We start from the raw sequence: 19754 nt of genomic DNA, 5'->3' as shown, positions 1-19754 counted from the left end.
ACTGTGTGTTTAATTGTAAAAGCTTGTTAATTCTCGCATAGCCAACCAGATTTTGTGAAATTAAAAACTATCAATTTAGCAAAAATTTAAAGGTACTGTATTATTCTATGTGGTATAGGAATGGGGAAATAGGTATTCTAAATGCTTCTGGTGGAATTATACTTTGGTATTGCTTCTTCAAAAGTCAGTTTGATAATATCTGTCAAACTAAAAATGTACACATAGGAACACGTCTGGGAATCTTTTCTTTATAAATACTGGTACACTTGTACAAAGATATACTTCAAGATTGTTCACTGCATACAACCTCATCTTCGTCAGTGCACAAAATGGCACCTTACAGCGTCCTGGTGACCTGGCTGCAGATTGAACCAGCATCTGACCCTCTTTGAGAAGATTGTGTATGGATGCCTGGATGACCCAGCCAATCAGGAAATTGAGCGGGGCAAGTTGTACCTATGACTGTGGCCTGACCACATGGCCATTCAGGACGTCACGGCTCAGATGATCATGCTTTAGGCTGTGCAAGGTAGTAGCTATGCTGTCCACTATCCACTGTAACCATCTGATTGAGGCCCAGCTTTGGGGTCAGAAAGACCTTTGTCTGGCCAAGGACATGAACCAAGAAGTGTATAATTTCCTGACAACTGCAGGTGCCAACTGTGGTGCGGGTTTCTGGTGCCCTGGTTCTGGAATCATTTACCAGGTCATTCTGGAAAACTACGCATACCCTGGGGTTTTTCTGATTGGCACTGATTTGATATCCGCAATGGCAGTGGCCTGGGGGCATCCACGTTGGAGTCGGGGTGCTGCTGCAGTGGACATCATGGCTGGGATCCCCCGGCAGCTGAAGTGCCTCAGGGTAAATGAAGCTGATGGGCTCACTCTCAAGTGGGACCTCACCCAAAGATGTGATTTTAAAGGTGGTGGGTATCCTCATAGGGAAAGGTGGCATGGGTGCTATTATGGAGTACCGTGGGCCGGGTGTAGACTCTGTATCCAGCACTGGCATGCTGACAATCTGTAACATGGATGCAGAAATCAGGGCCACGACTTCAGTGTTTCCTTATAACCACAGGATGAAGAAATTCCTGCGCAAGACAGGCTGGCAGACATTGGCAACCTAGCTGATGAAATCAAGGATCACTTGGTACTTGGCCCTGAATGCCATTATGACCAACTGATTGAAATTAACCTCAACAAGCTGAAGCTGCACATCAGTGGGCCCTTCTCTGACCTGGCTCACTCTGTAGAAGATGTGGGTACTGTGGCAGAGAAGGAAGGATGGCCATTGGACATCAGAGTGTGTCTGATTGACAGCTGCACCAACTCTTGCTATGAGGACATGGGGTATTCAGCAGCTATGACCAAGCAAGTTTTGGCTCATGGACTCAAGTGCAAATCCCAGTTCACCATCACAGTGGGCTCTGAGCATATCTGCGTCACCATTGTGTGGAACAGCAATGCACAGGTCATGAGGGATATGGGAGGTTTTGTCCTGGCCAGTGCCTGTGGTCCCTACGTTGGCCAGTGGGACAGAAAGGACATCAAGAAAGGAGAGAAGAATGCAGTTGTCACCTCCTACAAGAGGAACTTCATGGGTCATAATGATGTGAACCCTGAGACCTATGCCTTTGTTACATCCCCAGAGATTGTCATAGCCCTGGCCATTGCTGACACCCTCAAGTTCAACCCAGAGACTGACTTCCTGACAGTCAGGAAGGCAAGGATGGCAGGTTCAAGTGGAGGCAAGGATGTGGATGAGCCTCCCTACTTGGAGTTTGACTCTGGGCAGGAGACCTACAAGCACCCTCCCAAGAACAGCAGTAGGCAGTGGGTGGATCTGAGTCTCACCAGCCAGTGCCTACAGCTTCATGAGCCTTTTGACTCATGGGATAGCAAAGACCTGGAGGACCTGCAAGTCCTTATTAAGCAAAGGGAAGTGTACACTGAATACATCTCAGGTGCCATCCTCTGGATCAAGTTCTGTGGGCACCTGGACAACATCAACAACCTGCTCGTTGATAACCATCGACATTGAAAATGGCAAGGCCAACTTTGTGTGCAATGCTGTCGCCCAGGAGATTGGTCCTTTTCATGACACAGCGTGCTATTACAAGAAACATGGCATCCAGTGGGTAGTGATTGGAGATGAGAACTGTATGGTAAGGGCTTGAGCTGGCGGCATGTGGCCCTGGAGGCCTGCTACCTCGGGGGTTGGGCCATCATCACCAAGAGCTCTACTAGTATCTGTGAAACCAAACTGAAGAAGCGGGGCCTGCTGCCCCTTACCATCACTGACCCAGCCAGTTACAACAAGATTTACCCCATGGACAAGCTGATGATCCAGGACCTGAAGGACTTTGCCCCTGGCAGGCCCCTGAAATGCATCATTAGGTACTCCCGTGGGACCCAGGAGACCATTCTCCTGAACCACACCTTCAACCAGACCCAGATCAAGTGGTTCTGCACAGGTAGTGCTCTCAACAGAATGAAGGAGCTGCAGGAGTAAGGTCCTGCTCTGCCACCATTGCCCGAGCTGCTCCTTGGACTCAGCTTTGGTGTCACCAAGTACAATTCTGAATGTAATCAGAACCAGATCTGATCCCATTCAGCCATGGTTTCCTGCACTTGGCCAGGAATTCCTGCCTTCCCTTCCCTCAGCCCATGGAGTGACCCATGTTATTAAAATGTTTCGGCTTCTTGCCTTCCCATTTTTAGTTTTATTCATATCTTTCTTTTTCTTTTTACTATTTTATCTTATTTTTGATTTTAGAGAAAGGGGAAGGGAGGGAAAAAAAGAGGGCGAAAAACATCAGTGTGAGAAACACCAATTGGTTGCCTTCTGTATGCGCTTTGGGGGACTGAACCTGCAACCCAGGAATATACCCTCATTGGGAATCAAACAGGCAACTCTTTGGTTCATGAGATGACACCCAACCAACTAAGCAACACAGGCTGGGGCTAGTTCAGATGTTGAGCAGCTCCATGCAACTGCATTTATTTCTGATGACAAGACTCCCATCTAAAATTTTCTTCCTGTCCGACCTTCGCTGGTGGCTGAAGGATTTTAAAGAATCTTTTGTTCTTGCAAAGTAATAAGAATCCACATTCAATGACTGTTTAAAAAAAGATTGTTCATTGCAGCACTGTTTCAAATAGTAAAATGGAAACCCCTTAAATGGTTAATAATGTGTGGCTATTCATTATATTGGATATTATGTAGACATTAGAAAGATTGAGCTAGATCTGTTTATATTTATGTGGAAAGATAGCCAAAGCATATCTATTGAGGAAATGAGCAAATTATAGGATGGTATTTATAGTACACTCCTACTTATAAATAACAAAAGCTTAATGACTAGGCCTGGGAATTATCTGGTGACTTGTTCTTTCACATGACCTGAATACTGGCTTTTTCTAATTGGGATCACTCCTGGGTTTGTTAGTTGCAACACCTGCTGGCTTTGTGATGTGGTTCCTTTGGCTTCTTCATAGCATGATGGTTATATATATATAGTCCCTAGAAGAGCCAATAGAAGCTTTTATTGGTTTAGTTTTAGAACTCACAAAGTAGTCACTTTCATTGTGATCATAAACCTGCCCAGATTCAAGGAATGGGAACATAGGCCCTCTCAATGGGAAGAGTATCAAAGTCATACTATAAAAAAGAATGTGTAGATATGTGGGAAAGGAGATAATGTTGTGGATATTTTTTGAAAATACAGTCTGCCATGTTATATAATTCTTCAAGCTTCTACCCTTTGCACATGCCATTCTTAGAATACAAGAGCTTGTCTGCTTGGCCAGCTTTTACCATATGGTTTAGTGAGCATCTTTTATGTCCTGAGTACCGTACTACATATTTTACATACCTTATCTTAAAAGCTTGCAATAACTCCTCAAGTCAGAGAATACCTTGATTTAACTCAAACTTCTTTTTTTTTTGTGAGGTTTATCTTTCTGCAAATCCCAAGTTGAGCTTTCCTTCTAACAACTTTTTATGAACCTAATTCTTTTAGGTTTTAATTATAGTGCTTATATTTATTTTTACCTAATTACATTGTTTTTTTCCCCTAATAAACAGATTTTCTTGATACAGGGATTATTTTCCTGTATTTATAAGATATTTGAGTGTCCACTAGGTAATAATTACTGGGCTTGGTTGTAGGAAAACAAAGATAGATAAGGTACAGACCCTCCTGTCAAGTGGCTCGTGTTTTCATGGAGAAGACAAGCAAATGGGAAAATATCATTCGATGGATGCTTTTGAGATATGGGATTTACTGAATGCTCTGAGGCTGGAGAAAGGCAGGCTTCCTAGGGGAGGTACTCTGACCTGGGTCTTCTTAAAATTTTAAAAATTTAATTTATAAAGTTGCCTTGACAAGGAATGTAAGTGAAAAAGAGGATTAAAGGGGCTAAGAGTGTTTCTTACAGAGGGGGCATGTGCAAGGGAATGAGGATCTGGAAACTTCAAAGTAGAAGGGAATTATGAGTAGTTCCAATGTGTGTTAAAGCAGGAATGGAATGTTTGTATTTGCAGGGCTAGAGAGGGGCACTGAATGAGGCTATCACAGGCCAGAACTGTAATCCTGATGAATTTGGATAGTAAGGAACTAATGAGTAATTAAGCTGGATATGACAGTATCAGATTTGTGTTTTAGAAAAATAACTGGTGAATGGACTGGTTTGGTAAGAGATGCTAAAAGCATAAAATACCTAGGAATGAGCTTAACAAAGGATGTGAAAGACCTAGATACTGAGAACTACAAAACACTGTTAAAAGAGATTGAACAAGACACAAAGAAAGGGAAAAATAGGGGGCGGCTGTCTGGACTATGGCTGGCGCCCTTCGTTTGCAGTGGAGGCAGCAGCTTCAGAGGCCTCCTGGTGCAGAAGTCTGGAAACAGAGCCTGTCATGCTGGTGGCGGTGTGCACATTGAGCCCCGGTCCAGACAGCTTCCCCAGCTTACCAGATCCCAGGTGATCCAGGCTGAGTTCTTAAGTGCAACCATGTGGTTCTGGACTTTCTGGAGCTTTTGGCATGACTCAGATGCTGTGCTGAATCAATCTCCATATCCAGATCCTTGCCTTTGGATGGATTAAGAATTAAGTATTCCTCCTGATGATGAAGATGTAAAATGTAGGTTTAGCTATTTACAAGAGCCAGGTGAGAAGTTCAACAAATTATGGACTCCAATTACTATTGTATATTCAAGTTGTAAAATAGTTCGAAAACCTCAGGCCTATATTGCTGATGAACATAGATGCTAAAATCCTCAACAAAACGTTGGCAAACTGCATCCAGCAATACATTAAAAAGACCAGCCACCATGATCAAGTGGGATTCATCCCAGGGATACAAGGATGGGTCAGTATTCACAAATCAGGAGAATCAAGGTGGAATAGGAGTGAGTGGAAGTCACACTGACCTCCTCCCAGGACCGATCCGGAATTACAACTAAATTGTGGAGAAATCACCTGGAACAAACAACTGAACAAGAGCGAGAGAGGCGCCGTATAACCTTGGACAGACAGAAGAATCAGCTTTAGCACAATCTAACTGGTAAGGAGTGTGGCAGAGAATCGAGAAGGCAGATGGGACACCACGGGCAGCAGCACCAGACAGATATTGAAACGGCCAGTTGGATCCCTCTGAGAAGAATGGGGTTTAACCGTAAGCGGGGATCTTCAGCCAATAGCACCAGAGCCCAAAAAAATACGCAGATTACAGCCAGCTGCAGAAAAACGGCAGGGTTGCTCTCTGCCAGAGACAGATGGATGCGTTTAAAGGGCAATGCATAAATTTTTATTTGCAGCCACTTGCCCTGTTCTCCGGCAAAGACGGGAGCAGAGTGGGTTGGAGACGCCTGATGAGAGATTGGGAAAGGAGGCTTTGGGGAGAAAACTGAGAGAATAGCTGGTGGGATCCCAGTGCTGACTCATCCCCCATACGGCAGCAGCCATCTGGCTCAGGGAGGCCACTCACATGAGCGGCAGGAGCTTGAGTGGACACAATAACCCTACCCCCAGGAGGGACTCCGCCCCGCCCTGTGGTGTCTAAGCTGTCTGCTGAGTGCAGAGTGACTAGAATAACTTCTGCAGGAGCAGCCACAGACAGTAGATTCCCGGAAGTCTGGAATAGACTGCCTAAGGTCGGACAGGGTCAGCATCTGACATCATCAGAGGCAGATCCAGAAAGAAAAAACAGCAGTCTCCTACCATAGAAGTTCACACCAGGAAGTCAGGAATTCAAGACAGATCAATTTAAGAAGCAGAAGCAAAAAAGAAGAGTTTTACAAATAATGGGAAGACAAATACACCCCCACTTGAAGGGAAAGGAGGAATCCCCAGAAAGAGAACTAAATGAAATAGAGGCAAGTAAACTATCAGGCATTGAATTCAAAACAACAGTTCTAAGGAAGCTCAATGAGTTCAGTTAGCTCAGAGAAAATCACCAAAATCTACAGGGAAACTACAAGAAACTTACTGCAAACTATATCAGCATGAAAAAAAAAAACATAGAAACTATCAATAAGAGACAAGAGGAAATGAACAATACAATTTTTGAATTGAAGAACATAGTAGAAGGAATCAAAAGCAGGCTAGACGAAGCAGAGGATTGAATCAGAGAGCTGGAGAATAACATAGAAAAAAGCTCTCAGGAAGAGCAGGAAAATGAAAAAAGACTCAAAAAGAACGAAGAGGTGTTGAGGGAAATACAGGACAACCTGAAACGTAATATCCATATAATAGGGATACAAGGAGGAGAAGAGGAGCAAGGGATAGAGAACCTGTTTGAAAAAGTAATGATGGAAAACTTCCCTAATTGGAAGAGAAGAAAGTCACACAAGTCCAGGAAGCACAGAGGGTCCCATGGAAGAAGAACCCAAGTTCACCCAAATGGGAGGGCCCACTCCGAGACACATCATCATTAAAATGGCAAATATCAAAGACAAACAGAGACTCTTAGAGGCAGCAAGGGAGAAATAAGTAGTAACATACAAGGGAGCCCTGATATAGCTCGCAGCTGACTTCTGAACAGAAATAATACAAGCCTGAAGGGAATGGCAAGAAATATTCCAAGTCATGAAAAGCAAAGGCCTGTAACCAAGACTGCTCTACCCAGCAAGGCTCTCAATTAAAACGGAAGGTGAAATAAGGAGTTTCCCAGACAAAAGAAGACTGAAAGAATGCACCTCCACCAAAACAGCATTGGAAATGGACTGCTTTAAGAAGATGAAGAAAAAGAGTCTGTGAATACCCAGTTCCTTTCACTGTCACGAATAGTTGAAATCACCATTATTTTTAATACTTACTAGTCTGATTGTGACAGTGATGTGTTATTTTAATTGTTCCTGTATTGTTGAAACTAAACCTGTTTTTGTATATTTCTTGCCTATTTCTAATATTTCTAAAAAAGTTTTAAAAGACTTTTTGGTATTCTTTATCCATTTTTTGATTAAATGTTTGTAGAATTCTTCCCCCCCCCCCCAAAAAAAAGAACAAAAATTATTAACCCCTTTTTAGATGTGTTGCAAATACTTTCCTATTCTGTTACTTGTCCTTTAACTTATAAACTTATAAAGTTATATAACTATAACTATATAGTCTTAAAAGTTTAATATTATCAATAATTTACTTTATAGCTTCTGGGTTTGAATATTTTACTTCAGGGTAAGAAAAATATTATTTTGTTTTTTCTCTTAAAACTCCTTAGATTTTTTCATACTGATTTTTAACTCACCTGAATATTTTTTGTATAATGTGTGAAATTGGGCTCTATATTTGTTTTATTTCAAGTAATAGTGGTCTATGCACCTCATTTGTTGAATAAGCCTTATTTTCCCCATTGATTTGAAACACCAATTGAATAATATATTACATTGTTAGACAAATATATACATTTGTTTCTAGAATGCTCATTTTATTTCATTGATCTACTTGATTATTTCTGTGCTGGTGTCATGTTTCAATTGCTGAGGCATTATAATGGATTTAAATTTTTTAGTATTTTATAACGGATTTTGACATTGAAAAAATAAAATCAATCTGCATTAAAAAAAGAAAGAAAGAAAGAAGGTACTACTTTTTGCAACAACATGGATGGAACTGGAGAATATTATGCTAAGTGAAATGAGCAAGTTGGTGAAAGACAAATTCCATATGATCTCACCTATAAGTGGACTCTATTCAACAAAATAAACTAACAAACAAAAGAAACCACTGGCAAGGAAACATGGAGCAGACTGAAAGTGACCATAGGAGATGGGGAAAGGGGACAATGGTGGAAAGAAGGAAAAGGGACTAAACAAAGAACATGTATGAATGACCCATGGACATGGAGAACAGAGTGGTAATTGACTGTGGGAGAGAGGTGCGGGGTGGGATAGGTGGAGGAGGGCAAAGGGGAAAACATTGAGACAACTGTAATAGAATGAACATTATTTAAACAAAAAATTAAAATCAATAAACATAATATATCACATAAACAAAAGGAAAGACAAAAATTACGTGGGAAAAGCATTTGACAAGATACAGCACCCATTTATGATAAAAACACTCAGCAGAGTGGGAGTAAAGGAATTTCTCAACATAATAAAGGCTATCTATGAGAAACCTACAGCCGACATTATACTCAAAGGGCAAAAACTAAAAGCTTTCCTACTAAGATTGGGAATGAGACAAGGATGTCCGCTTTCACCACTTCTATTCAACGTAGTATTGGATGTCCTTGCCACAGCGATCAGACAAGAAAAAGAAATAAAAGGCATCCAAATTGGAAAAGGGGAAGTAAAACTGTCATTGTTTGCAGATAACATGATAGTGTACATAGGAAACCCTATAGACTCCACCAAAAGACCACTCGCCCTAATGTGAATGTGGCAAAACATTGGGATACAAAGTCAATATTCAGAAATTGAAGGTATTTTTGTACACCAACAATGAAATATCAGAATCAGAAATCAGTAAAAAAAAAATCCCATTTGCTATAGCAGCAAGAAAAATAAAGTACCTAGGAATAAACTTAACCAAGGAGGTAAAAGACCTGTACTCAGAAAACTACACAGCTCTGAAGAAAGAAATTAAAGAAGACACAAATAAATGGAAGCATATACCGTGTTCATGGATTGGAATTATTAACGTCATCAAAATGTCCATACTAAAAGCAATTTATGGATTCAATAAAATCCCTATAGAAATAACAATGAATTATTTCACAGATATAGAACAAACATTTCAAAAATTTATATGGAGCCAAAAATGATCCCAGGTAGCTGCATTAATTTTGAGAAAAAAGAACAAAGTAGGAAGAATCATAATACCTGACATCAAACTATATTACAAGGCCACTGTAGCCAAAACAGTCTGGTACTGGCATAAGAACAGACGCAGAGATCAATGGAACAGAATAGAGAGCCAGAAATAAATCCATGTCTCTATGGTCAATTAGTATTCGACAAAGCGGGCAGAAGCTTAAAATGGAGTAAAAATAGCCTCTTCAGTAATGGTGTTGGGAGATCTGGACAGCTACATGCAAAAAAAAGACACTTGACCACCAACTTACACCATACACAAAAATAAACTCAAGAAGGATAAAAGACCTAAATATAAGTCACAACACCATAAAAGTCCTAGAGGAGAACATAGGCAGGAAACTCTCAGATACTCCACGCAGCAATATTTTTACTGATATGTCCCTTAGCGCAAAGGACAAATAGGAAAGAATAAACAAATGGGACTTCATCAAAATTAAAAGCTTCTGCATGGCTAAAGAAAACATGAGCAAAATAAAAAGGGAACCAGCCTTTTGGGAAAATATATTTGCCAATGATACTGTGGAGAAGGGTTTGATCTCCAAAATATAAAGAACTCACACGACTCTACTCCAGGAAGACAAACAATCAAATTAAAAAATGGCCAAAGGACCTGAACAGACGCTTCTTCAAGGAGGACATACAGAGGGCCCAGAGACATGTGAAAGTATGCTCATCATCACTAGCCATCAGAGAAATGCAAATTAAAACCATCGCATACCAGTTCACACTTGTCAGAGTGGTCATCATAAACAAATCAACAAACAGCAAGTGCTGGCGAAGTTGTGGAGGAAAGGGCACCCTACTACACTGTTGGTGGGAATGCAGACTGGTGCAGCCACTGTGGAAAACAGCTTGGAATTTCCTCAAAAAGCTAAAAATGAACTTACTTTTGACCCAGCAATCCCACTGATGGGATTATACCCTAAGAACCCCAAGACACCAATTCAAAAAACCTATGAACCCCAATGTTCATAGATGCACGATTTACAATAGCCAATATTGGAAGCTACCTAAGTGCCCACCAATAAATTTGTGGATCAAAGAACTGTAGTACGTTTACACAATGGAATACTATGCAGCAGAAAGAATTCTTACCTTTTACGACAGCATGGATGAAACTGGAGAGCATTATGCCAAGCAATATAAACCATGTGGTGAAAGACAAATACCATATGATCTCACCTAGAAGTTGAACCTAATCAACAACACAAACAAACAAGAGAAATATAACTGGCAACATGGAAAGAAAAAACCAACAGTAACCACAGGGGAGGAGGCGAAAAGAAGGGGAAGGGTCAAGCCAAGGAACATGTATAAAAAGGACCCATGGACAAAACCAAAGTGGAGTAGAATTGAGGGTGGGAGGTGGGGGGTGTGTGGGATAGGGGACATTTAAAATAAAAACTGGGTCAAGGGAGGAAAAAAAAGAAATGGAAAGATATTTTGTGTTCATGGATTGGAAGAATCAACATAGTTAAAATGACCATATTACTCAAAACAATATACAGATTCAATACAATCCCCATCAAAATCCCAGTGTCATTTTTTAAAGAGATAGAGCAAGATATCAGCAGATCCCTGAGAAAAAAGAACGAAGCCAGGGATATCACATTATCTGACTTCAGATTATACTGCCGAGCTATGATAATCAAAACAGCGTGGTATTGGCAGAAGACACACAAATCAGTGGAACAGAAGAACTGAGAGCCTAGAAATAAAACCACGTATGTTGGCAGATAATTTTTGAGAAAGGATCCCAAAACAGAATGGAGAAAAGAAAGCCTCTTCAATAATGTTGCTCGGAGAATTGGAAAGCCATGTGCAAAAGAGTAAAGTGATTAAAGTTTGTCCCCATACACAAAAATTAATTCAAAGTGGATCGAAGACCAAAATATAAAATATGAAACAATAAATTACAAAGAAGAAAACATAGGCATTTATACTTATGGACCTTGGTTGTAGAGAACATTTTATGAATTTGATCCCAAAGGCAAGGCAATTAAAGGCAAAAACAAATGAATGGGACTATATTAAACTAAAAAGCTTCTACGCAGCAAAAGAAACCAACAACAAAACAAACAAGCAACCCACCAAATAGCAGATGATATTTTCAAACAACAGCTTCAACAAAGGGTTAGTATCTTAAATAATATTAAGAGCTTAGAAAACACCAAATAAATAATACATTTAAAAAATAAGCAGAGAATCTGAACAGACACCTTTCCCAAGAAGACATCCAAACAGCCAACAGGGAGTTGAGGACTGAGGCTATAGTGGAAAACCAATGGAGTCACAAATGCAAGAAAACTGGAAAAGAAAAAAAAGTTGTGAAATACTTATTGCAGACAGTGGAAGAAATGTAGCAGAATTATTGGACATTGTGCTCATTTAAGGTTGGTAATCACAAATTTATAGTGAAATCAGATTTCTAAATTGTGTAAATATTGCGTTTTAAGTTAATCTGTATTGACATGGATTCAGACCCAGGGAAGGTATGGTTATAGCCCAGGGAAAAGGCTAGAGGCTTCAGGGTATTGCTCATGAAAGGTAGTTGAGTGCTTTGTAAATATAACCATAAAGCTCAAATGGAATTCAAAGACTGAGTTGAATTATGTTTGACCGTAGCGTTTCTTTGGAAATGACACTACGAAATTCACCAACTGCAAAGACAGTTTTAAAGTCTTATATGTTTATATTATAATGGCTGTATTAAACAGGATATTCACCATAGCATGTTAGGAAACAACACTTGTCAGTAATTAGCTTTAGTTTCAGTAAGAATTTTCAAGTAATATAACTATAGTTTGTTCAAAATTCTTTATTTTTTAGAATTCATTAATATTGGCATTTTTCCCTTACCTTTTTGCTTATAGTCGTATGTATTGTTGACATTTTGTTACTTTAGTTCTAAGTTGAAAAATTAGTTATTTTTCTGTGTGTGTGTGTGTGTGTGTGTGTGTGTGTAAGTGTAAATACCTTCTCATTGTTGAAAAGGTAATGAAGGAGCTAGAAAAATATTTTTTCCCTGTTCAGTAGCCAAACGTACTACAGATGTTTTCTACCATACATTTAAATGGTTCATGAAGGAGGTTTTCATTATGGCTGACATGAAATAAGCTCTTATGTGTGCAGACCATCTTTATTTTTCTCTTAGAAATGCAATTCATCACAGTTAAGTCTAAGAACCTATGTTTAGAACTGTCTTTCCCTTCCTCTCACCCTCCTTCCCTTCCTTCTTTTCTTAAAATTTGCCCTTTAACCATACTTGTTCAGGAGATTCGTCTGAGCAGTGAACTGTTTTTCCCCAAATAACAAATAAGGAGTACATAGTCCCATGAAATATGGAAAGTTATACTACATGTTTCTCTTAAAAATTTTTATGACATTCAGGTTTTTTCCTGGATAAGAAATCTAGATGAATAATTTTATTTTTAACATAAAGTGTGTGATAGATTCGCTCTTGCCATTTGATTCAAGGACTGTCAACTTCAACATTTTATTCGTTATTCAAAAGCTACTGTTTTCTAAAGGAAAAAGATACTGTTTTAGACTATGTTGTTCTTTAGTAGTATTAACACTTGCACAATCTCTTCTTACCTCTTCAGTTTACTACGTATGCATATGTAGAGAGCAGCAGAAATGCTTTTAAGATTCTGATATGCTAGTCAGTCTTCTGATCTTACCTGAGAACAAGAAGACTCTCTCCTGGCCACAGCACATTTCCTCCTCAGAAAAATTACAAATGACTTCTGATGGCCTGAATCTTCGGGTCAAAGAGAAGGATCTCCAAACTGAGACTCCATGTTAGTTTTGGATCAGTTTGGTGGCCTGAGATGGTACTCTGCCAGCTGTAAGGGGTCCCTGTTTCTATAGTGCATGGCGAAGCTCTCTGCAAATGGAAGTACTTGTACTGGTGTTAGGGATGTTTGCTACCTCTTGCTGTTTGTGGTTTTAACCCTCTCATTATGGTAGGACCCCTGGCCAACATCATAGCTTGTTCTGTCAGCTCCATTGGCTACCTTGTCATGCTGAGGTACGACTACCTTTGCAGCACAAGTTTTATTTCCTTCAATAAAAGATGAAAATTTAAAAAAAGTGTTGCTGGTTAATAAAGCCACCCGTGTTTAATCAGTGGTTTGTTAGTTGTTGAATGCAACAGAGCTTCTAAGATCTTTGTGATAAGCTGCTGCTGGACCATCCGGCAGCAGGAATTTATCACAAAGAGCATCTTAAATTATGATCCATCTAAGCAGATATTAAAGAGTAAAGTACTTTGAAGTTCATATACATATTTTTAAAAAACTGCTAAAGATATGCATACTATAAAGTGGAGGAAAAATAATTTTACTAAAACATGGAGTGTACTGTTTTGTGTTACTCATAGCCCATATGCGGAGAAGTTAGAATAATGTATTTGATGTCATGTAACTGAGATTTCTACTAAATGTAAATTACTGTCTTTTGTATTTTAAATGTTGGTTAAAATATAGGGGATATTATTAATAACTCAAAAGATTCTGCTTTGATAAAACTATTTTTTTTTAAATCTTCACTTCAGGACATTTTTTCATTGCTTTTAGAGAGAGAGAGGAAGAGAGAGGAAGAGAGAGGAAGAGAGAGAAACATTGATGTGTGAGAGAAACATTGATTGGTTGCCTCTTGAATGTGCCCAGACCAGGGATTGTAGGCACCTGGACTAGGGATTGAACCTACAGCCAGGCATGTGCTCTGACCGGGAATTGAACCTGCAACCTTTCCGTCATGGGACATGCTCCAAATAACTGAGCCACACTGGCCAGGGCAATAAAACTGTTTTACTCAGGTTTATATAGCATGTGTTAGTCTATTGATAAGAGGGAAGGGGAAATTAAATTAAATAGCTTAATATGGTGACAAGGTACTGAGCTAAATGTTTTATGTATATAATTTCATTTAATTTTCGTAACATCCATATAAAGTAGTTATTGTTTAGATACTGTCTTTGTTTTACAAATGAGGAAACCGGATCAGAAAGGTTACATAGCTGTTCTATGTTTTGTCCTGGTTTGTTAAACTCCAAATCAACATTTGTACCCACAAAATATGAATTGAAGAATGTCTGTGGCCTTCAAGGACTTTTAATGTAAATAAGGAGATAAAGTGATATATCAGACAATGTGGATACTGTTTTTATGAGGTTTTAAGAACATGAAAATACCAATTAACTATTTGGGGAGTTTAGCGGGGGTTTTATAGAGCAGTTGCTGTTTCAACTGAGTAGGACTATTTTTAACATGGTTTCAAATTAATACTGATACTTTAACCTGTTTATAATTTGATATGCTCAGTAGTGGTGAAATTAGCATGTGAGTATTGTTAAGGACTTAATAACAATGTGAGAAATACTACCTAATACACGTGACCCAGTATTGAACATGGTAAGTTTTATCTTATTTTGTTACTATTTTGATGTTAGGCATTTCGTAACTCTAGGTATAATATGATTTCTTTTTCTACAGATGTCCTCCTCGCACTTTCTTACCAGCACTCTGCAAAATATTTCTTGACGAAAGTGCTCCAGACAATGTGTTAGAAGTAACGGCCCGTGCCATAACATACTACCTGGATGTATCTGCAGAATGCACCCGGAGGATTGTTGGGGTAGATGGAGCTATAAAAGCACTTTGTAACCGTTTGGTTGTAGTTGAACTTAACAACAGGACTAGCAGAGACTTAGCTGAACAATGTGTAAAGGTAAGTCTTAATTATTTATTGGCCCATTTGAAGATCACTTAAAGAATAAAAAATACATATTTTGCTAAAAAAAAACCCCACAGAATTCCTTCCATTACCAGTCTTATTTTATTGAGAGTGGTTGAGAACAGTGGAAGTAACAGTCCTTGTGGCACCAAAAGAGATTCCATATAGCTTGGGAAAAGAAATCTTAGCTTTGAAGGAACATTGTAAGTCACTGATAATACTCTTCTTTGTTGCCTCAGTGCTCTTTAGTTTTGGTAGCCACTAACACTTTTGAGAGAGGTGGTCGCTGTTCTCAGGCAAAATGATTTTGTATGAAGATAGTAAAAACCACCAATACAACAACTAACACTGACCCTCAGCGCCAGGTATTGTACTAAACATTTTATATGTATTAACTCATTTAATTGGCTTCTTAAAAAAAATTGGAGGGGATATTGGTTAATACCATCATATAAATTTCAGGTATAAAACTTTTATTTAATCTTAATGACAATTCTATATGAGGTAGGTGCCACTAATATCACACCATTTCTATTTTAGAGGTGAAAAAATTTCAAGCATACTGAGATCAAGTGACTAGCTGGGGGTGATACAGGTGGTGGCAGAGTCAATATTAGGAGATTATGAATTTGAAGATTAGGAAATCTGGTTCTAGATCCCATGGAGTTAACATTTTGCTTTATTCTTTTAAAGTTAGCTGTTTTGTTTTATTACTGGTCGGGCTAATTATAATCTTTGTGACCCTAAAAGTATCAGTATTGTGTCACTAGTTTACTGAACTACTTGTGAACACATTTAGATTTTACATGGCTCTCTTATTTTTTTTTTATGATTCTTGCTGTTCTAGATCAGCAGTTTTCAAACTTTGTCTCTGGATCCCTTTACAAGTCTTACTGAGATATGTTTATATTTACCATGTTAGATATTAAAACTGATAAATTTAAAATATTTATTAATTTAGCTGAAAATAAACTCATGTGTTAACATGCATTACATTTTTAATGAAAATAACTATTTCCAAAACAAGTAGAAATTTAGTGAGAAGAATTGTTAAGGATTTTTTTCAAGTCTCTTTAAAAATATTTGGCTTAATAGAAGATAGCTGAATTTTTATATCACCTTCTGCATTTAGTTGGTCACTTTATCACCTTTCATATAGCTTCTGGAAAACTATACTCCCTGAGACAATGAGAATGAAAAAGACAATTATCATTGTAGTACTATTATGAAAAAAAGTTTTGACTTAATGGTTCTTGAGAATGTCTTCCTCACTCTTTGAGAGCTGCTGTTTATAGTTGTTAATGTTTTGACTTTCTGCCTCTGTGTCTGTGGATTTCTTTCTGTCTAGTCTCAGAGGAAGAGGTCTCCATTTTCTTATTCAGAGACGTTTTTCCCCTCTTATTCTCTTGCTCACATCACTTCATGTTTCTTCAGGGCTGGGTTTATAAATGTATTATAAAATAAACAACTGATTAAATAAATTAATGATCAAGTCCTTTCTAGTTTATTTCCTTCTGTTTGTCTCTGGTGCTGTTGCCGTAGTTAAGCCCTCATCCTTTCTTGCATAATAATGCTTGAATTTTTACATTTGCCTCTACATTGTCCTCATACCCTATTTCTCACAGGTATTAACTGAAAATCTGACGCGTCATATCCCTGCTTAAAACATTTTTCTTCCTTTCAGAATAAAGTCTAAATTTCTTGTGATGCCTGTTTGATATGTGGATACTATTAACTCTTTAGTTCTGCCAGAACACCCTAAACATTAACATAATTTAGAAAATAAAAGTTGATTTTTAATGTTTTGTTATTCGGAGTAAGAGTATGGATGATGAATAATTAATAAGCTTGCACCTATTGAAAAAATTTTCTTTAATGTTTAGAATCTTTACAGACTTTTGCTAAATGACTTGTAGTTTCTTAGCATGCCAGGTAGGTCTCACCATCTAACCTACACTGTCCTGTATGGTAGTTATTTGAATATTGAACACTTCAAATGTAGCCACCCCAAATTAAGATGTGTTCTAAGTATAAAATATACATATAGTTTTGAAGATTTAATACATAAGAGAATGTAAAATGTATTAATAGTTTTTTAAAAAATATTTTTAATTTTTAGAGAGAGGGGAAGGGAAGGAGAAAGAGAAGGGAACATCAATGTGTGGTTGCCTCTCTTGCGCCCCCACTGGGGACCTGGCCTGCAACCCAGGCATGTGCCCTGACTGGGAATTGAACCAGCGACCCTTTGGTTCACAGGCTGGCGCTCAATCCACTGAGCCACGCCAGCCAGGGCTATATTAATAGATTTTTATATGTTGAAATGATGATGCCTTGGATATATTAGGCTAAATAAAAGACATTAAAATTAATTTCTTTTGTGTTTCTTTACTTTTTAAAATGTGGCTACTAATAAGTGTGGAGGATTATTTATGTTTTCTGTGATTGTAGAAAATTAAAATTGAGCTTATTACATTCTTTTGGTAATTTTGTTTTATTTTTGTAGGTGCTAGAACTGATATGCACTCGTGAGTCAGGAGCAGTCTTCGAGGCTGGTGGTTTGAATTGTGTGCTTACCTTCATTCGTGATAGTGGACACCTGGTTCATAAAGATACCTTGCATTCCGCCATGGCTGTGGTATCAAGACTCTGTGGCAAAATGGAACCTCAGGATTCTTCTTTAGAAATTTGTGTGGAATCTCTGTCTAGTTTATTAAAACATGAAGATCATCAGGTAAGTAAAACAGTGTTGTGTAATTTGACTTCAAAAGTGAATTTACAGTGTCCCCTATTTATGATATACTGTAGAGGTCATTCCATCTTTCTCTCACTTTATATCTTTATATGGTAATTATTTTTGTTTCGGCAATGAAACATTTTAAAGTAAAAGTGATATGCATTTATTTTTAAAATTTAAATGTTTTAGAAATATATAATGTTTAAAGCTATACTTATTGTAATTGGTTGACTCAGCACAATTTTGTTGACATAAAAAGATAGTTCTTACTGAAGTAAAATAGTAGAGTATTGAAAATCTTATATGTGTAAGCTTTTATTGAATTAACATATTTGAAAAAATAAAACTTGACCTTTAATGCAGTTTATTTATTTAATCCTCACCCGAGGACATGTTCATTGATTTTAGAGGGAGGAGAATGGAGGTGGGAGAGAGAGGAAAAGAAACATCAGTGTGAGAGAGAAACATCGATCAGTTGCCCCTCCTACACGTTCTGACTGGGGAACTGAAACCACAGCCCAGACATGTTCCCTGACTGGGAATTGAACCTGTGACCTTTTGGTCCACTGGACGATGCCCCAAACCTGTGATACCACCCGGGGCTACTTTTAATGCTTTTTAAACATTTAGAAATTAATTTTTAGTTGCTGGTCATAAATTGTCTTGGCAAAGTTTTATATAGTAATAGTTAATATGGAGATTTTACTGTCCAACTATGCCCTTTACATATGTCATATCATTAAGCTCAGACAATGAATTATAGGTACTATTATTCCCATTTTATAGGTAAGGCAACTGAGGCCTTGAGCAGTCAAGTAACATCCTCAGGTCATACAGTTAGAATGTGGAGCCAGGATTTAAATTTAGAGTGTAAACCTTAATCTCTTTGCTACAGTTGCCTTTCTTGTAGTGTCAGTATTGAAATAAGCAGTACTAGTCCTTTTATTTAGGTGAATTTTATCAATATACATATTCTTTACATCATTAGGTTTCGGATGGAGCTCTGCGATGTTTTGCATCACTAGCTGATCGCTTTACACGTCGTGGTGTTGACCCAGCTCCATTAGCCAAGCATGGATTAACCGAGGAGCTGTTATCTCGAATGGCTGCTGCTGGTGGTACCATATCAGGGCCATCATCAGCTTGCAAACCAGGTCGCAGCACCACAGGTGCGCCTTCCACAGCTGCAGATTCCAAATTGAGTAACCAGGTGTCAACAATTGTAAGTCTGCTCTCGACACTTTGCAGAGGCTCTCCAGTAGTAACACACGTAAGGATGTTTTTGAATCTTTGATTTTTAATCTTTCAGAAAAAGTGTTTTTTGAATAATGCAAATATATTAAACCCTTTTTTCCCTTTCTTTCTAGGATCTCCTGAGGTCAGAGCTTCCAGATTCAATTGAAAGTGCATTGCAGGGTGATGAAAGATGTGTGCTTGATACCATGCGTTTGGTTGACCTTCTCTTGGTGCTATTATTTGAAGGACGAAAGGCTTTGCCAAAGTCTAGTGCTGGATCTACAGGCAGAATCCCAGGACTCCGGAGATTGGATAGTTCTGGAGAGCGCTCACATCGGCAGCTTATAGACTGTATTCGAAGTAAAGATACTGATGCCCTTATTGATGCAATTGACACAGGAGGTTGGAAAATATTTTCTTTTAATATAAAAAGAAAATTAAGATAGGGAATTATATGGGCATTTTCTAGTTTCTAGATTTTGGATAGTATTTTTAGCAATGTACCAGATAGCAGAATGGCCAGCCCTTATATAACCTTCCTTCTCCCGTGTATATAATTATCAGCCTGATGCATGATATGACCTGAATAAATGCTTGTTGAATGAGCAAGTGAAATTTACCTGTGTTATCATTAAAATGAGATCATGCCGATTATAAGGTGAATTGCAGATTGAATTTAGTGCTGTTGTAGTCTCAAAATTAATGAAATTTATACAAGTTAA

At 38.3% G+C, this 19754-nt stretch overlaps 1 protein-coding gene and 1 pseudogene across 6 annotated transcripts in view; both read left to right on the top strand.

The window, feature by feature from the left end:
* The window catches only part of HECTD1 (HECT domain E3 ubiquitin protein ligase 1), a 94899-nt gene that overhangs the window by 15744 nt on the left and 59401 nt on the right, over positions 1 to 19754 (top strand). For all 6 annotated transcript variants that reach the window (XM_054577908.1, XM_054577909.1, XM_054577907.1 and 3 more), the window contains exons 3-6: positions 14822 to 15056; positions 17566 to 17793; positions 18785 to 19066; positions 19164 to 19434. In XM_054577908.1, coding sequence (XP_054433883.1) covers positions 14822 to 15056; positions 17566 to 17793; positions 18785 to 19066; positions 19164 to 19434 — 1016 coding nt within the window. The remainder of the gene's footprint in view (positions 1 to 14821; positions 15057 to 17565; positions 17794 to 18784; positions 19067 to 19163; positions 19435 to 19754) is intronic.
* LOC129074086 (aconitate hydratase, mitochondrial-like) lies at positions 355 to 2716 on the top strand (annotated as a pseudogene).

Source organism: Pteronotus mesoamericanus, unplaced genomic scaffold (genome assembly GCF_021234165.1).
Source record: "Pteronotus mesoamericanus isolate MK-2021 breed Mesoamerican mustached bat unplaced genomic scaffold, CSHL_Meso_final contig_46, whole genome shotgun sequence".
Classification (NCBI taxonomy): domain Eukaryota; kingdom Metazoa; phylum Chordata; class Mammalia; order Chiroptera; family Mormoopidae; genus Pteronotus; species Pteronotus mesoamericanus.
The sequence above is the reverse complement of the archived record's forward strand: the minus strand, read 5'-3'. Positions and strand labels throughout refer to the sequence as shown.